The following is a 15,667-nucleotide window of genomic DNA, read 5'->3' as shown; positions in this document are numbered from 1 at the left end:
TACTGGGCTGCAATGGTACGAGTGTTGCCAGCAGATTGGGGGAAGAGATTATTCCTCTCTGTTTGGCACTGGTGAGGCCACATCTGGAGTACTGTGTTCAGTTTTGGACCCCCCACTACAGAAAGGCTGTGGATAAGTCAGAGAGTCCAGTGAAGGGCAACGAAAATGGTTAGAGGGCTGCGGCTTATGAGGAGAGGCTGAGGGAACTGAGTTTACGTACTCTGCAGAAGAGAAGATGGAGGGTGTATTTGACAGTAGCCTTCAACTACCTGAAGCATGGTCCGGAAGAGGATGGAGCTGGACTGTTCTCAGTGGTGGCAGGTGACAGAACAAAAAGCAATGTGCTCAAGTTGCAGCAAGGGAAGTCTAGGTTGGATATTAGGAAATAACTTTCTCACTAGAAAGGTGGTGAAGCACTGGAATGGATTAGTTCGAGTGGTGGTGGTTTTTAAGGTCTGGCTCAACAAAGGATGATCTGGGATGATCTAGTTAGGTATGGTCCTGCTTTGAGCAAGGAGTTGGACAAGATGAGCTCCTGAAGTCCCTTCCAGCACTAATTTTCTATGATTCTGTGAAATCTCTGACATGCTTGTGGGATTCCTGTGTACTGGGAGTGTAACAAACAGCTCTAAAAATTGGGAAAAGAAAACAGTCTGCACACAGATGAGCTGTGCAGAGTCAGATGGCCGAGTTCTCAGCATATATGTGCTTTATTTTTCAAATACAAAAAATGTCAGTTCAGTTAGCACTGGGAACCCCAAACCATCGTCTGTCTTAAATAAAAAGCTACCAGAGCCATGGGATGGTTTCTACCCAAGTCAAGAATGCGAGCGTTTGTGCACATAGGTTGTGTATAGAGGGACACAATAGCATTGCTAATATCCATATCTCGAGATGTAAGGCACTGTGATGAGCTCAGGGCTCACTAAACTCTTCTCTAAATAGGTGACTACATTATGTTGAAGATAATGAGAAAAAAATCTTCAGACGTCACAGACTCTTTTTGTGTCCAACGTGACACATACAGATGGTGCATTTCATGAGGTGCTGGAGTGCTCCACCCTTTCGTACTGACCATGTGTAAAGCCTCCTCTTCTCTTTCCAGATCTTCGCCTGGCTATGTTCCTTTTCAGTAACCTGCCACAAAACGACTAAGGTCATCCAGAAGTTGAGACTTACATTTCTTCCTCTCTAACCTCATAGTGACGCCTTTTAGAGCTTTTCTTTGGGTCCACACTGGACATCTTTCGAAGAGACATGCTGTAGCTCAACCAGACGTTACTGCTTACTATGGGACTTACTAGGTGAAATGCTATGGGAACAGATGGTCACTTCCATCTTAAAAATCTGTGTTAATTTGTATGGAAGGCAAAGTCCTTCCTCTCCTTAATACACTTCAGCTGAGACTTTCAACGCACCCTAATTCAATCTCAGTATCCAACGAAGCTCAGCTAAAAGAGCCTCCTAGTGTTCAGATACAGCTACCTCTGCAATCCCAGCCCCTTTTAGCATGCCCTCAGCGCTGTTAATGTGCCACAGTCCTGGCCTGTGTTACCACTGCTACTGTAATACTGTTTGAGAGTAAGCCAGTGAAAGTGTCCATTCTAGATGGGCTCTCCAAACTGAGTCAAGTGCAAATGAATAAATGGCATAATTAATCTTCCTCTCCACTAAGGAGCCAATTTAGAGTTTCACAGTTCTTTCATGGACATTTTGCAGATTTACTATGAATCTGTGATTTTAGTAACACAGATCAGTCTTTCCTCAAATGAATAATTTAGGACCTGATCCTTACGAGATTTTCACACACAGCCCCTACTTCAGGGGCTGGGCCTGACCTGGAAAACCTCTCCGTACTCAAAATCACCTCCTCAGGACAGTGTACATACCGTTTCCGTGAGAACTGCTGGTCTATCTCCTCTAGGGACTGTCCTTTTGTTTCCGGAACAAAAAAATAAATAAAGACAACAGCTGCTACTCCCACCGATCCATAAAGAAGAAACATCCATGATAAGCCTATGGCATCTATAGAAACAGGTTCAAAAGAGGGAAAGGTTAATGAGAGATGAGACCATTTCCACTGAATATGAATCTTAAATGAATATCACTTCTGCTGCATGGGGGTTTTTATTTCAAGAAGCCCATAAAACAAGGCAAGGAAAAGCCATTCCTGTATACACACAAGGCCTAATATGTAAATCAGCTGTGGAGGAAGGCAACTCCCAGCTCTACAAATCTGATGTATTTATATGCTGGGTTCTGCCTGCCAGGGTCACATAATTCCTGGAGCATGAATTAACCTCAGCTCCAGAGGCCATGCAGTACCTGATAAATTTCTCAGCCCGGAGCATCAAACAGCTCTGTCAGGAGTCCCAAAGCTCAGTGTTTTGCTGACTAAATCAGATCCTGCACCACAGTGTAAAATAATTCAGCAAAAACTATGGCTATTTTATGAGTATGTGTAGAAGCTGAAAGGAACCACTTCACCAAGGGCAACGCTCAGCTTAGCTCCTAACAGCATGACCCTTTAGTCTCTTCTGGCAGATCTACGCTCTACATTTCATGATAGTTCAAGTCTTGACTGATGTGGCAGAGTTCATAAGAAACGGGCTACATCCATTCTATTATTGCCTGACCGCCAGTGGCCAGAAATTACACCCAATCTCCACACCAGTGGCTAGTGAAGTGTGCTGGCGGGCTGCTTTTGAAAAGGCCAACAGCAAAAAAGGATGACATACCAATAAGATCAAGGAACGAGAGGCTAATCAGTAAATTAGCAGCCCAGTTAAAGCTGTTGCAGAAAGCAAAGGCTCTTCCTCTTATTCCAGCAGGGTAGATCTCACTGAGGACCAACCACGTCACTGCAAGGATTGGAGAAGAGAGAGAGAAACACAACAATTTATTTTAAACAACTTCTGTGGGATTGCAAGAAAGGCTGGACTCTGGTCCCAGGCAGCTGTTTGTATGACACGCATTTCCTTGCAGAACGATAGTACTGACACAGTCCGGCAGCAGAGAGCTGTTCAGCATGAACCAAAGAGCTTTACAGAGATGGCCAAACATTATGTTTAGGATTTTACAGATAAGGAAATTAAGATATGGGGAGCATAAATGACACAATGACATATAGTCGCATGCGGTAGAGTTGTAAATAATCTCTCTCAATCACCTGCAGACTGTGCTGCTTTCCACAGAGAACAGGACCTTTCAGCGTGGCTCTCTGGCAGTTTTTACAGAACCTTACTGGTTGCTGTCAAGGTTATGAAGCCTGACATGGACCTACCATGATTTTAATCTGATCTTTTTCAAATGCCTTTAGCTGTGGTTTATTTATCCTCAAAGCAAAGCTTCCATGTTATTTAAAACAGAATAAATAAATGCCAGAGCTCCCAAGCAAGCCTACAATCACAAATCTGTATGCTTGTCTGTCTACTGCATGAATATAATTTCAAGAAAGCAGCAGCTGCTACCATGAAGCTTTCATGAGGTTACTATATATAGCAGTAGGAGAAACCAACAGAAAAGATTCAATTTTAAGTGATCCAGATACCTGAACAGGGCCTGTCATGCCCGTACAAGGCAAGCTTCATCGTCTAAAATCAAAGGAATCTGGAATAAGGATGGAATGACTTGAGGCAATGGTATAGGATACAATATTTTCTTGCATAAAACATGCATGATTTCCCTTAAAAACAGCTGCTAGAAATTGGAGTGCACATTATATGTAAGAAATATGGTAAGAACTGGTTCTGCCCCTTACCAGGTAAAACTGAAAGGAAATTCTGCAGCAACCCACAGGGAGCACAACAATGAGCAGGGGCAGCCCCATAACTGTTACACATTTTCTTCCTACAAGGAAAGATCTTTTTGTTTCATTATGCCTTTCAAAAACAAGATGTGCACTATATTCTGGGATGTGTTGTATACAAGAAAATATCATATATAATTTTTCCTCTTTAGATCATTAGTTATGGTCCAATAGTTGCCAAAAACCATTGTCAGGGGACCACTGGTGGGTAACCTCTGTGAAATGAGTTGATAATCTCACTCCAGTTCCTGGTGAATCAGTGTCTGTACCACAACTGTCACTAACTGGCTCATCACCCTCAATTCTGTTGGGAGAGATGCCTTGAGTGGTTGATAGGGCTGTAAAGATCTAGAAATCAAAGTCTAAGACTGTGCCAGGACACACAGATACATGTTGGCCCTTCGCATTGTGCAGAGCAAATATTAAAGACTACATGAAGTCTCCATGTGTCTCGCCTAAAGATGGACCTTTAGGCAGGACGAAGGACTGGGGATTGGACTGCATTGGACTGGGACCCAGGTGATAGAGAGAGAAAGAGATGAAGGCTGAGACGCCCAGCAATGAAAAATGGAGAAACCTTCCCTGTTTCCTGCACTGTCTTTTCCTTCCTGTGTTGCACAAGTCATTTAGTCCCTCTGTGCCTTGGTTCCCCATCTGTAATATGTAGTTACTAAAACTTCCATGTCCCCTGCGTTTGTGAGAAGCTCAGATTCCGCCATCAAAACACTTCTAAATAAAATAGTTTAGGTCAGAGGTAGTGTGTAGGGGATGCTATCACAAGTGTTGTAGGAGACTTTCAGTCTGCACGGCTGGAAATCATTCTTGTGGGTTTGAATACAGGATATGTTTTTCAATTGCAGGATACTTTGTAAAGCAGGTGTGTAGCAAATGTTCCCAGAGTATTGTGAAGATCAATCTTAGTTTTATATTATGAGTTACTGCAGACCCAGGAGGTATAAACACTGTACTTACTTGGTCCAAATCCAATTGAGAATGCGCTTACAAAAGCCATCATGCTCAGCAGTGTAATCCAATTTAAAACCATATGTTCCCTAGAAAGACCATCACTGAAAGAAGGGCTAGTGCCTTGCACCATCTCTTTATTGGACTGGGTTAGCAGGTACTTTCTCTGAGTGTGGGAAGAATCTGTAATGATCTCTCTGCTTCCAGTACTAGCATAGGCTTTTGTTAGGCCTTCTGGTCCTGTAACAGCAAGATGGGGACTCACTCGACTTTTGCCAGCAGCTAAAGTCAGTGGAATATATGATGCAGCTGGCTGGAAGGATACCGGATTTATGGCATGTTGTGCTATATTGTATGAAGCATTGGGGTCTCCATCAGTCTGACAGTCTCTGGCCATGTCTAGTGGAATAGTGTAGCTGGTGAGCCCAATGATGGTCACAGAGAAAGACATCACTATGCATCCAGCAATCAGTAACACTCTTCTGCCAGCCTTGTCTGCACAGGCCATTGCAATTAGTGTTGCAATCACTTTCATCACACCAAGCCCAACTGAAGCCAGGACAGCAGAAGAATTGCTCTGGAATCCCACTGAGCGGAAGATTTTGGAAGCATAGCACAGGACATTGGGCTGCCCAGTGAACTGCTGAAAGAGCACCAAGCCCAGGCCAACCAGAGTCCTGTTTCTCATGTTGTCTCGAGACGTAAAAAGATCAAGAAATGAATAAGGCTTTTCCTCATGTGGTTCTAGTTTTGCTTCCTCTCCATCTTCATGTAATTGAATGAGGCCCTTCTGGGAGTCGCAGTCACCTGAGTTGAATTTAATGGGGTTAACTGGGAGGAAGAGGATACTGAGAAACTGTACTACAGCGGGTGCAATAGCCAGTCCAAACATGTATCTCCATCCTTCAGCCATTTCTGAGAATAAGTAGTTCAGTGCATATGAAGCTAAGATGCCCACCGTGATGCCAGCTTCATAGAGAGACACCAGCAGCCCTCGCTGATGAGCAGCCACCATTTCTGAGACATATATACAGCATGCCATGGATGACACAGAAATGGAAAACCCTATGGTCATGCGTCCAAATACCAGCCACATAAATGACCCAGCCAGTGTCAGAATAAGGCTGCCACAAAACAAGACCAGGTTGCTAACCAGGATTGCTCTCCTCCTTCCATGACGGTCAATGAGGATGCCCCCTACCAAGGAGGCAAGGAGAGCCCCAGTGAGCATGGAGCTCACAAGGACTTCCTGTTTGAAGCAGCTAAGGTGGAAGTCCATCTGCAGCTGCAGTAAAGCACCAGAGATAATCCCCAGCTCATATCCGAATATCAATCCACCCAGGAGAGACACTGTTGCAGACAGGAGGAGGACCAGCAATGTATGACCTAGAAAACAAGCAAACAATGATAGATTCATTTTTCTGGCCTCATAATTGAAAACAAATTAGTAACAGAACTTGGAAAGAGCAGGTCTGATAAACTGGGACCCAAGTTTTCAGCATGCAAAACTGTGTGCTTAAACTGCCTAAAGAGTTACCCTAACCATATAGATATACATGTGATAGGCATACAGCCAAGCAGGCATCTCTCTGGCTGTGTGTATGGAATTACAAATGTGAACATAATCATAATAATTGCACATGCAGTTTACTTACAGAAAAGGATCTAGTTGGGGATGGGGGTGAGCAGGGGGCTGGACTAGATGTGACCTCCTGAGGTCCCTTCCAACCCTCATTTTCGATAATTCTATTGCAGCCATTTCTTGTCAGCTGGTGCTGAACACACAGGCCTATGATAACGTAGTGGAGCCATGCATGATTTATAGAAGGGAATTCTTCAGACCCTCTAAACTCTCCCTTTCTTGGTTCTAAATAGGCAAAAACTAGCCAGGGAATGCAGTTTTCTCCTTCTATATTTCACTGCAGTGTGTTATCAATATGATGCTCTTGGTCTCTGTTGGCAGCTTAGATACATCTCTGTGTCTTCTTTTCACTATCTGGGAACTTCACAAGTAAATCATTGGTGGAGGGAAGTTACCATTAATAGGTGCTGACTACAGTTTCACATGCCTGTTAACACTCATTGCACAGCTGGAAAGGAGCGGTAGGGCCTATCCAGTGAGACCTTCTGCATCTCGGTACTCATCGTCACATTGCCTCTAACATTTTACTTAAACACTCCTTAATTCTCTGCACTGGCTATACCTACTTGGGGAAAATTTCTTCCTCTCTTTAGTGCTCTCAATATTACATATTTTCCCTGAAATCTAGCATAAGCTTTGACTTGCCAAGATAGCCTCGCTCTTTCCCCTACCATCTTTTGACTATTATAAGAAACAACACTAAGTTTAGTCCTAGACATATGTGATACTATAGCATCTCTTTTCTTGTTATATTTATATCAGCATACTGATGCTTTAGACAGAGTTATCCTGACTTAATTGCTTGCACTTTATTTATAGTTTTCTATAGTGTTATAAGACTTGTTTGCCTCATGTTCTGTTTTTGATCCACCCTGTAAGCTTGTGAACAGAGAGGGATGAGTAGTTGAGTTAATAAGTGCACCAGATATTAGACGTGATCTTATGACCCTTTTCTTTTTGCTGACTGTCTCCATTTTTAGGCTGTTTTACCAATACTAATAACTGAGCTAAACATATTCCCCTTATCTTCTCTTCACTAGATAAATGTTATCAAATAATCCAGCTCCTGTTGATTGTGTAATTATGTGGACAGGTAAATTCCTGTATAAGTGTGGATTACTTTTAAACTGCAGCATAGCTGTGCTCCAGGTACTAAACTCTCTGTAAAACTAAAGAGACTCCAGATCATATGACTGCAAGATAAGCAAAGTGAATGAAAAACTAATGTGGCGGTGTCCTCTCTGACAGATGTGAGGCCTTGCATTCATCTCAGTTTAGCTCACTATGTCATGCTGAACATTTTAGCAGAAATGTAGGGGTTTGTTTTCATTCTTGAATGAATGGACAGCCACTGGGATGAAATGCAGTTAGAGAGCTACTTGCTGTAGAGGGCGGCTGACATGGGGATCCAACTCCTCTTAGCCCCAGCTTTATAGTTTAGGTGTAAAGCATCATGCAGGATACTGGGCCTTCTTTAGTCTGCTGGAGAGAAATTAGGATAGAAGGGTCATCTAGTGGTAACAGAAGGGGCCAAAGAAGGGCCTGCGGACTGGGTCTTTAACATGATCTATGACATTGATCAAGCAATTTAATGTTCCATGCCTCCATTCTCCATATCTGTAAAACAGGGATAATAAAAAAAAGATCTACTTGGGAGAAGTGTTTGTAAACAATGAATTAATATTTGTAAAGAGCTTATGAGGGACCCAAGAGACACAAGAAGTAGGGAAAAAAGGATGAGCTAAGCAGTCTTGTTAAAAAGTCTGACCAGGATTCTCAGTGTACATGTCATGGCTAGTCCCCTGCCCTCTTTAGAAGCCTAAAGTTTTCTGGATCAGAGACTATTTTCTCATCTATGCTGGTGTAATACTCAGCACAATAGAGTCCCAAATCAGACAGAGCTTTCTCAGGAGCTTGTTCAAGACTGTGCAATGAACTCCACTGGGAAATAGTCATCACAAACCTTACCACCTTCTGCTCCAAATGCAAAGCATGTTTCTTTGACCTGCCTTCTCTAGCATACATCACAGAAACTTTTATTTGAAAAGGAAAAACAGAAGACAGCAGGAGCAACAAAGAGGTAAAAATCCTGGAGAAACAAGGACTCTGCTGCACGTGTTTCTTGCCCTGCTGAGCATAAGAGAATAAATGTGAGGGAAATTGGTCACATTGCCTAATCTACAACTAGTTGGCAATCAGAAACTATAGTTATGAGTGCAATATAAGATTCCATCTAGACTAGATAGCTTCTAGGGGCCTTGGGGCAATATTAATAATAGCAATAAAGTCAACATATACTTCTCCAAATTACTGTCTCCTAAATGCTGAGGTGCAGCATAGTGCAGGAACTCACTGGAATATGCTCTTTTTTCAGCATGCTACACAGATGCTGCATCATTTGGTTTGTTTTAGTTAAAAATACTTTTACTTTAAATAGACTATTGGGAAAAATTATGGAGACGCCCAATAGACTATGGAAATTTTTCTCAGTTGGCACTGTGTAAGGGTTTAGATAGTCTGTGATTAACAGGCAGTGTTGACGTTTAGCTTTTCATGACACTAAGCATTAAAAGTTATTTCTTAAGGAAGGCTATATTTACATTTGTATTTATTCTGTACTTTTTAAAATCTTATTTGTATTAACTTTGCCAGGCTGATCACTTGCCAAAAAACCACTGTCTGTGCAGTTACCTACTCTGTTTTAATCACTTTTTGTACACGTTAGGTAGATAATGAGACATATTTGTTCAGTAAGAACAAAAAGCCTGGCATAAAATGGACAGGCCATTAATTTTAAGCTGCAAACTCAATTAAGTACATGCGGTCCTGCTGTGAATACAGCAGCTGATTCAATCAAATTCTGTTATAATTCTCATTAACTTTATGGGCACTAATGGTTTATGACCTTTGATTAAAATCCAGCTTGCTATGGACTCATTTCCCATGCTATACGGGGGCTCAGTGACAGGTGGTATATCCCTGCATTTGATTTTTTATATCTGCCCTCATCTCCTCAAATTCTCACAAGACTAAGTTTCGGAAAATTTGGTAGGTCCCATCTTAAAGGACAGACATTACACATAAACCAGTTTAAGTGATCAGAAACTGGTTTAAACCTGTAACAGAACCTGCACATAAACCAGTTTGAAAATGGCTGAAACCGGTTTGAGATAAACCTGGCTGAATGTAGTATCAGGCTTAACTAATTTAGGTTAAACTGGTTTATGCAATGTCTGTCCCAGTCCCCTTCCTGGTTTAACTTATACCAGAGTCCCCCAGCATCCCAGATGCTTTGCAGCCCTGGTGGCCGGGCGTGGGGGTGGGGGCTCTCTCCTCCCTGGCTGGAGCTCCTGCAGCGACTGCAGACACAGCAAATCTGCCTGGCTTCCCCATGCTCTGCCCCCCCTCACCACTCCCATCTCAAGCAGGGATTCCCCACCACTCCCATCTCCCACAGGGCTGTAGCCAGCACTGGTAGGCTAGGTAATGCTGAGAGGTGTCTGTGTAAGACAGACAGGACAGTGTCCACTCAGGGCTTTTGGAGCTAATCAACAGGTCATGTGGTACTATCCCTCCATTCCTTCCTTGGAAAATGCTGTTTAAGAAGAGCTTGAACTGATGACAGAGTCTTTTGTTTTTTTGATAAGGTGCTAATGGCTCTCTTTCTGGTCAGAAGCAGCAAGGAGGAGGAACGCTCCCATCCCCTAATCAGAGCATCCTGCTGAGGCCTGGCCATGGCCCCCCACCTCAGCTCAGCACTGTAGAAGGGAAGGGAAGACTGTTCTAGCACCCCCTGGCTTCTGCCTGAGCCACTGCAGGTATGTGCCTGCATTTTCTCAGTCCAGAGGGAATGTCTGTGCATATTCAAACCAGTTTGCCCTAACCAGGTTAGACTAACCTGCAAAAATTGAATCAATTCCAGCTCAGGCTTTTTGAATGTCTGTCCCTAGCCTATAGCCCTAGCCAGCTCCCTCCAACCCCCCACAGCCTGGAGCAAATGGGGAGAGGGATTTAATCTCCCCCTCTGTCCCCTGTATCACTGGCAGCGGGGGCCTGCCTGGCTGGGGCAGAACAGCATCCTCCACCTCCCCACTCCAGTGGCAGGGGCAGCAGCGTGGGCAGAACCAGCTGGCATGGCCCCGCCAGCCATCTGCCTTGTCCACGTCTGGGGCTGGGGCTGTGGGGCTGAGCTGGGACAGCCTGTGAGTGCTGCTGAGGGTGGACACAGAGGGGCCAGCCCAGAGTGGACCGTGGGGACTGGGCCCTTCCCAGCAGGCTGCAGATTGGGCTGGGGCTGTGGGGGCTTGATCCCAGCTCTCTGCGCCCAGGCCAGGCAGGGCTGTCATGGAGCTACAGTCAGCTGGAAAGGGCCTGATGAGGTCAGCCTGGGCAGACCCATGGGGTCAGGGCCTGGTGGCACAAGCAGCAGCTGGCCAGGCAACAGGCTGCCTGGGCTGGCTTGGAGGTGCTGGCGGGCCCCGAGCCTGGCAGGCGCCTGCCACAACCACCAGCACGCCCCCTGTCCTGTGCAGCACCACAAGCTGCATGCTAGCTGGGGCTGGCAGAGCTGTTCTGCTTCCCTTGCCTCCAGCTGCCACTGTTGCCCCGCCCCTGCTGCCAGGCCACTCTAGGTGGGTGGACAAGAAGCTTGAGCCCACCAGCTTCTGCCCAGTGCATGCAGCTCTGGTTCCAGCACCTGGACACCTTCCACCCACTCTGCCTGCTCGGCGCAATGAGCAGTCCCTGCAGGAGGGTGGAGCAGGGGAAAAGTGTCTGGGAGCTGGAGCCAGAGCTACATGCACTGGGCAGAAGCCACTGGGTTTAAGCTTCAACCCCCCCAGGGCGGCACTGTGCAGCACAGCAGGAGTAGGAATCACAGCTGGAAGTGAGGGGAGCAGAACCGCCCTACCAGGCCCAGCCAGTATGCAGCTTCCCCTTGCCTCGAGCAGCTCCTCCTTCTCCCACTCCTGCCCCTGCTGCTCTGCTCTGGGCAGTGGTAGGGAGGGGGAGCGGGGAGATGGGATATGGAGATCCAGCTCTAGCCCTGGCTGCCTTTCACCTGCCTGGCATGATGAGCAGCCCCTGCGGGTGAGTGGAGTGGATGAAAGGCATTAGGGAGCTGGAGCCAGATCTCAGTGTTAGGCTGAAGCCAGTGGTGATGCATAGGGGGTGCACATGCAGTCCCTGAGACCGTGGGTGCACCCCCTGACATGCTGCGCTCCCCGCTTTGGCGATGGACAGGTAGGAGTGCCGATGCCACCCCTGTGAGCGCTGGCTGGGGAATGGGATTGCCAGATAAAGCACCACGGCCACTTCTGGGCGTGCCGCAGCTGCTTCCTGATTGGCTGCGGGGGAACCCCTCACCCCAGTCATTGACTGGTCACTGGAGGGGGGCTCTTCCCAGCTGGCTGCAGCTCCCTGACAGCCCTGCCCAGCCTGGGTGTGAGGAGCCAAAAGCAATCTGGCCATGCAGCCCCCGTGGCCCCAACCTAAGCCGCAGCCTGTTGAGAAGTGCTCAGCTCCTCCGGCCCAGCCCAGGCTGGCCCCGCTGTATCCATCCTTAGCAGCTCCCATGGGCCAGCCCAGCTCAGCCCCAGCCCCAGCCCCAGCCCCAGCCCCAGCCCCAGCCCCACAGCCCTAGGTGGATAGCAGGGCCATGCCATCTGGCTCTGGCCAAGCTCCCCGCCAGGCGAGTAGTGAGGGGGAAAAGCAGAGCAGACTTGGCTGGGGTCCCAGTGCCCATGTCAAGAGGGGAGACAGGAGATTTTAATTCCTGCCTCCACCCTGCTTTGCCTGAGATGCTGCCGGAGCTGATGTCTGGCCTCAGGGACAAGTCTGGCAAGGGCTGCTACGCCCCTTTCCCTCCAGGCACACCCTGGCTGCGGTCCCTATAGGCTGGGGGGAGTTTAAGCCCCTCCCCAAACATACTTAGCTGCTTGCCAGGGGCCTGGCCACGGCCCCCAGGTCAGCTTCCTTGCAGCTGCTGAGGAAGGGAAGGGAGGGCTGCTCTAGCATGCCTCCCTCCTTCCCTTGGCTTCTAGCCTGAGCCACTGCAGGCATGTGCCTGCCTGCCTTTCCTGTGTCAAAAGTGAATGTCTATTCACTTGCAAATCAGTTTAATCTGCATGTTAGATGAATCTGAAAAGATTGAATCAATTCAGACTCAGGCTTTTTGAATGTCTGTCCCTAGCCCAGGTCAAGAGTCCACTCTGCACCACAGAATAGCTACACAATTAGATCTGACTGGCAGAGGACTGGCATAGCAGTTGGTGCTGCCATTCAGACCTTAGACTACACTGACTTTTGTAACGCTGCAGGTATTATTTACCTAACCTCTTTCATTGTGTCAATAGTCTCAATCGATTGCAACTTTCTCTCACAATAAATTTAATACTTGATCCCAATTCTTTGTTCTGTTCTTATGCTCAGAACAGGGGCTGAGGGCTGGAACAAAGACGAAATGTAGCGCTACAAGCCCCGGTTTTCCTGCCTTATCCTCTAAGGACAGATAAGGCATCTGGAAAAAATGAAACCCTCAGAGCTACTTCAACCTATGTACCCAAAGGAGCCTCTGCCAGGTATGAACAGCCAGGGCATCACAAAAATTGGTCATGTTCCCTACACAGGGAGCCAATGCAGCAGTTCCAGCAGCGCCCTGGAGGTACCATTTCATATTGTGGCTATTTCCTCCCCTGTTATATCACTGAAGTAGCATTACAGAGCCAGACCACAGGGGGGAAAATGCAATATAAATTTTGGTGCTAGAGTTGGTATTTTGTTTCTCTAAATTAATAATTTTGTCAAACACAGCCTGAAATTTTCATTTAAAATAAGCAAGCAAACATTTTGTTTTCCTGTCGTTTGCTACTTTTTCCTACAGTCTCTGTTGTATTGTGGTCCAGCACTTCCATTCTTATAAGCAGCTGGCAGTAGAAAGGATGTGACTACATACAGGAATATAAGAACATGGGACTGGAACGGTAGCTCCAGGGCTGTCGAGGCCAATGTCCTGCATTCACAGGCAAGCATTAATCAAAGGAATCCCTAAAGTCACTGCTTTAGACCCTCCCCTGCAACTATAAAGAGGCATGATATAGGGTGTTCTTGATGTTTCATAACGTCACAAGTAAATGCAGGGAAAACAAGGGCGTTGTCAATACTCTGCCACTGCAAGGAGAGGGAAGTAGTTCATATATTCTCAGAAGAGGCTAGGTGGGGCACAGCACTCCACGGACTCATACCTGACCGGAGAGTGCAGGCTCTACTGATCTTAAAGTGGTCTGAAACTTGCCCCACAACACAGAACAAAGTATGGTTTCAGTATTCAAGAGTGACTAGTGACTTGAGGATCCTTAAGTGTCCTATGCTCATGAGTTACACCTGAGTGGGACCAACATTTAGACTGCTAAGGACTCCTGCTTTGCCCTGTTGAGGTGTATCTGATGGGCTCCCAGAACTTGACTCATCACTAGTTTAGCTCCGGTTAGGAGCCTGGCGCTGACATGTAAGTAGGGGAAATGAATGACAAGTGCCGTAATTCTCAGCTCCTTGGGGGGGGGGGGTTCTTAATTAAAGCTTTCAGGAAGCAGGGGGGGCATTATAATTCAGGAAGTGTTTGGAACAGCTGGGAATGATTGAAGTCCTGATGTCCCATGAGCTGTGGGAAGTGGCTGGGTAGCTCCCAGCATGGGTGGATCTAGGATTTGGACGAGGGGGATGCAGATGATGTGGTGCGTCATCCCATATAACACAGCACACACTTTTCTTCAGTCAAAAGGAAACTAGAAGCTTCACTAATAAAGAGGGGCCTAGAGCTGTATCATTCAACTGAAGATGGAATCGTAAAAACAACGATCTTTATTGTCAATGTGCGTTCATTAGCTATATCATCGATTACATTTAGAAACAACAGAGTAGGCGCAACGACTCCGAAGATGCTGCTTCATTAGTCCTAGAGCCATTATAGTTAAATGCGCATCTCTTTCAGGTGCACAGAACAAAAGCAAATTAGGATAGAATTGGCCAGTGAGCGTCTGGACAGTGTCGTGGCAAGTGACTCCCACCCCGGAGTGACTGCTTTAGGTAGGGCTGAAACGCAGCCCGCGGGCGGTGAGGGGGACCGGAGCTCAGAGCCGCGGGAGGGCGGGAAGGCGGCTAACACCTGTGGGAGCCGCAGGTCAGGGAGGGGCAGACGAGCAGCCGGCGGGCCCCGGGCAGAGCGGCGGCGCGGGCGCCCGGCTCCGCGCAGACACCAGCGGGGGCCGCGACCGGCCCGCGCGAGGCGTTGTGAAGCCCCGGGCAGGGGCAGAGCAACCGTGCGGGGAAGCGCTGCCCCGCACCAACAGCCCCCCCGCCCCGGCAAGCATCGCTGCGCTGGCGCCGGCCGCCCCGCACTCACCCATGGCCAGGCAGCGGCTCCGCCGAGTCGGGAGGCGGCCGCGCAGCCCGCCCCCGCCGGCCCGGCTGCCCCCGCGGGCGAGGCGGCCGCGCAAAACTTTCCGTGGGCCGGCGGGTCGGGGCGCGGAGATGCTGCGGGCGCCGGCTGCACAGCGCCACGTTGCTCCAGCCCTGCCTCCTGCAGCCGGGCCGGGCAGCCTGGGGATTGTAGTCCCGCCCGCCCCGCCGCCCGCCGGGCTCCCCGCCCCTCGCTGGGGCTCCGCGGAGCCCGGGCAGGGGCTGCGAGAGCCGCGGGGCGCGGGAGGGGTCGCCCTGGACCGCCCGGGCTGGGGTGGCCGGGCCGGATCTCGTCCCGCGCCGGGCGCTGGGTCACTGCTCGGGTGACAGGACCGCGCTGTGCGCGGGCTCCCGTCCTACGATTTCGCCCGTGAACCAGGCCAGACGCCTCCCGGAATTAGGGGCGACTAGGCCGTGCTGGAGCAGAGCCCTCCTGTGTCTGTCTAAATACATCCTCCTGCTCTGGGTGGCTTTACCCAGGTGCATTTACCCGTGCAAAATGTTGCTTCGGGTTGTACACCCACGCGCCAGGACAGGTGGGACCCGTCACCATGGGCAGAGGGGCCTGGTTTAAATCACAGGCCCAGCTCACTCATATGGTGGCCCAGTCGTTGCAGGGGCCACCATCTTCACACCCCCCGACTAGCTGAGGGGGCAGCTTTAGGGCCAGGTTTAACTGCAGCAGCAAAGGTTTTTTCCTGGCCTTGGAAGCTGTTGGCTGCCTTAGGCAAAATCCCCTTCCCTACGCAGCACCAGGGCTGTTTGCTCCTCTGGGCCAGAAAACCGGGGCACAGGGCTCC

General features: G+C 48.3%; 1 protein-coding gene across 1 annotated transcript; it reads right to left on the bottom strand.

Annotated features, from left to right (window-relative positions):
* Nucleotides 1-686: 686 nt before the first annotated feature.
* Nucleotides 687-15,064, bottom strand: SLC2A10 (solute carrier family 2 member 10). Its single transcript, XM_090020438.1, has 5 exons — nucleotides 14,812-15,064; nucleotides 4,781-6,157; nucleotides 2,739-2,861; nucleotides 1,890-2,025; nucleotides 687-1,137 (listed from the first exon to the last, which is right to left on the bottom strand). The coding sequence occupies exons 1-5, from the start codon at nucleotides 14,813-14,815 to the stop codon at nucleotides 1,038-1,040; spliced, it is 1,740 nt and encodes a 579-aa protein (XP_089876564.1). The 5' UTR covers nucleotides 14,816-15,064; the 3' UTR covers nucleotides 687-1,037.
* Between the last annotated feature and the right edge of the window lie 603 nt (nucleotides 15,065-15,667).

The sequence above is a fragment of the Crocodylus siamensis genome, chromosome 10 (genome assembly GCF_052110815.1).
Source record: "Crocodylus siamensis isolate JL-2025a chromosome 10, ASM5211081v1, whole genome shotgun sequence".
NCBI classification, from domain to species: Eukaryota; Metazoa; Chordata; order Crocodylia; family Crocodylidae; genus Crocodylus; species Crocodylus siamensis.
The sequence above is the reverse complement of the archived record's forward strand: the minus strand, read 5'-3'. Positions and strand labels throughout refer to the sequence as shown.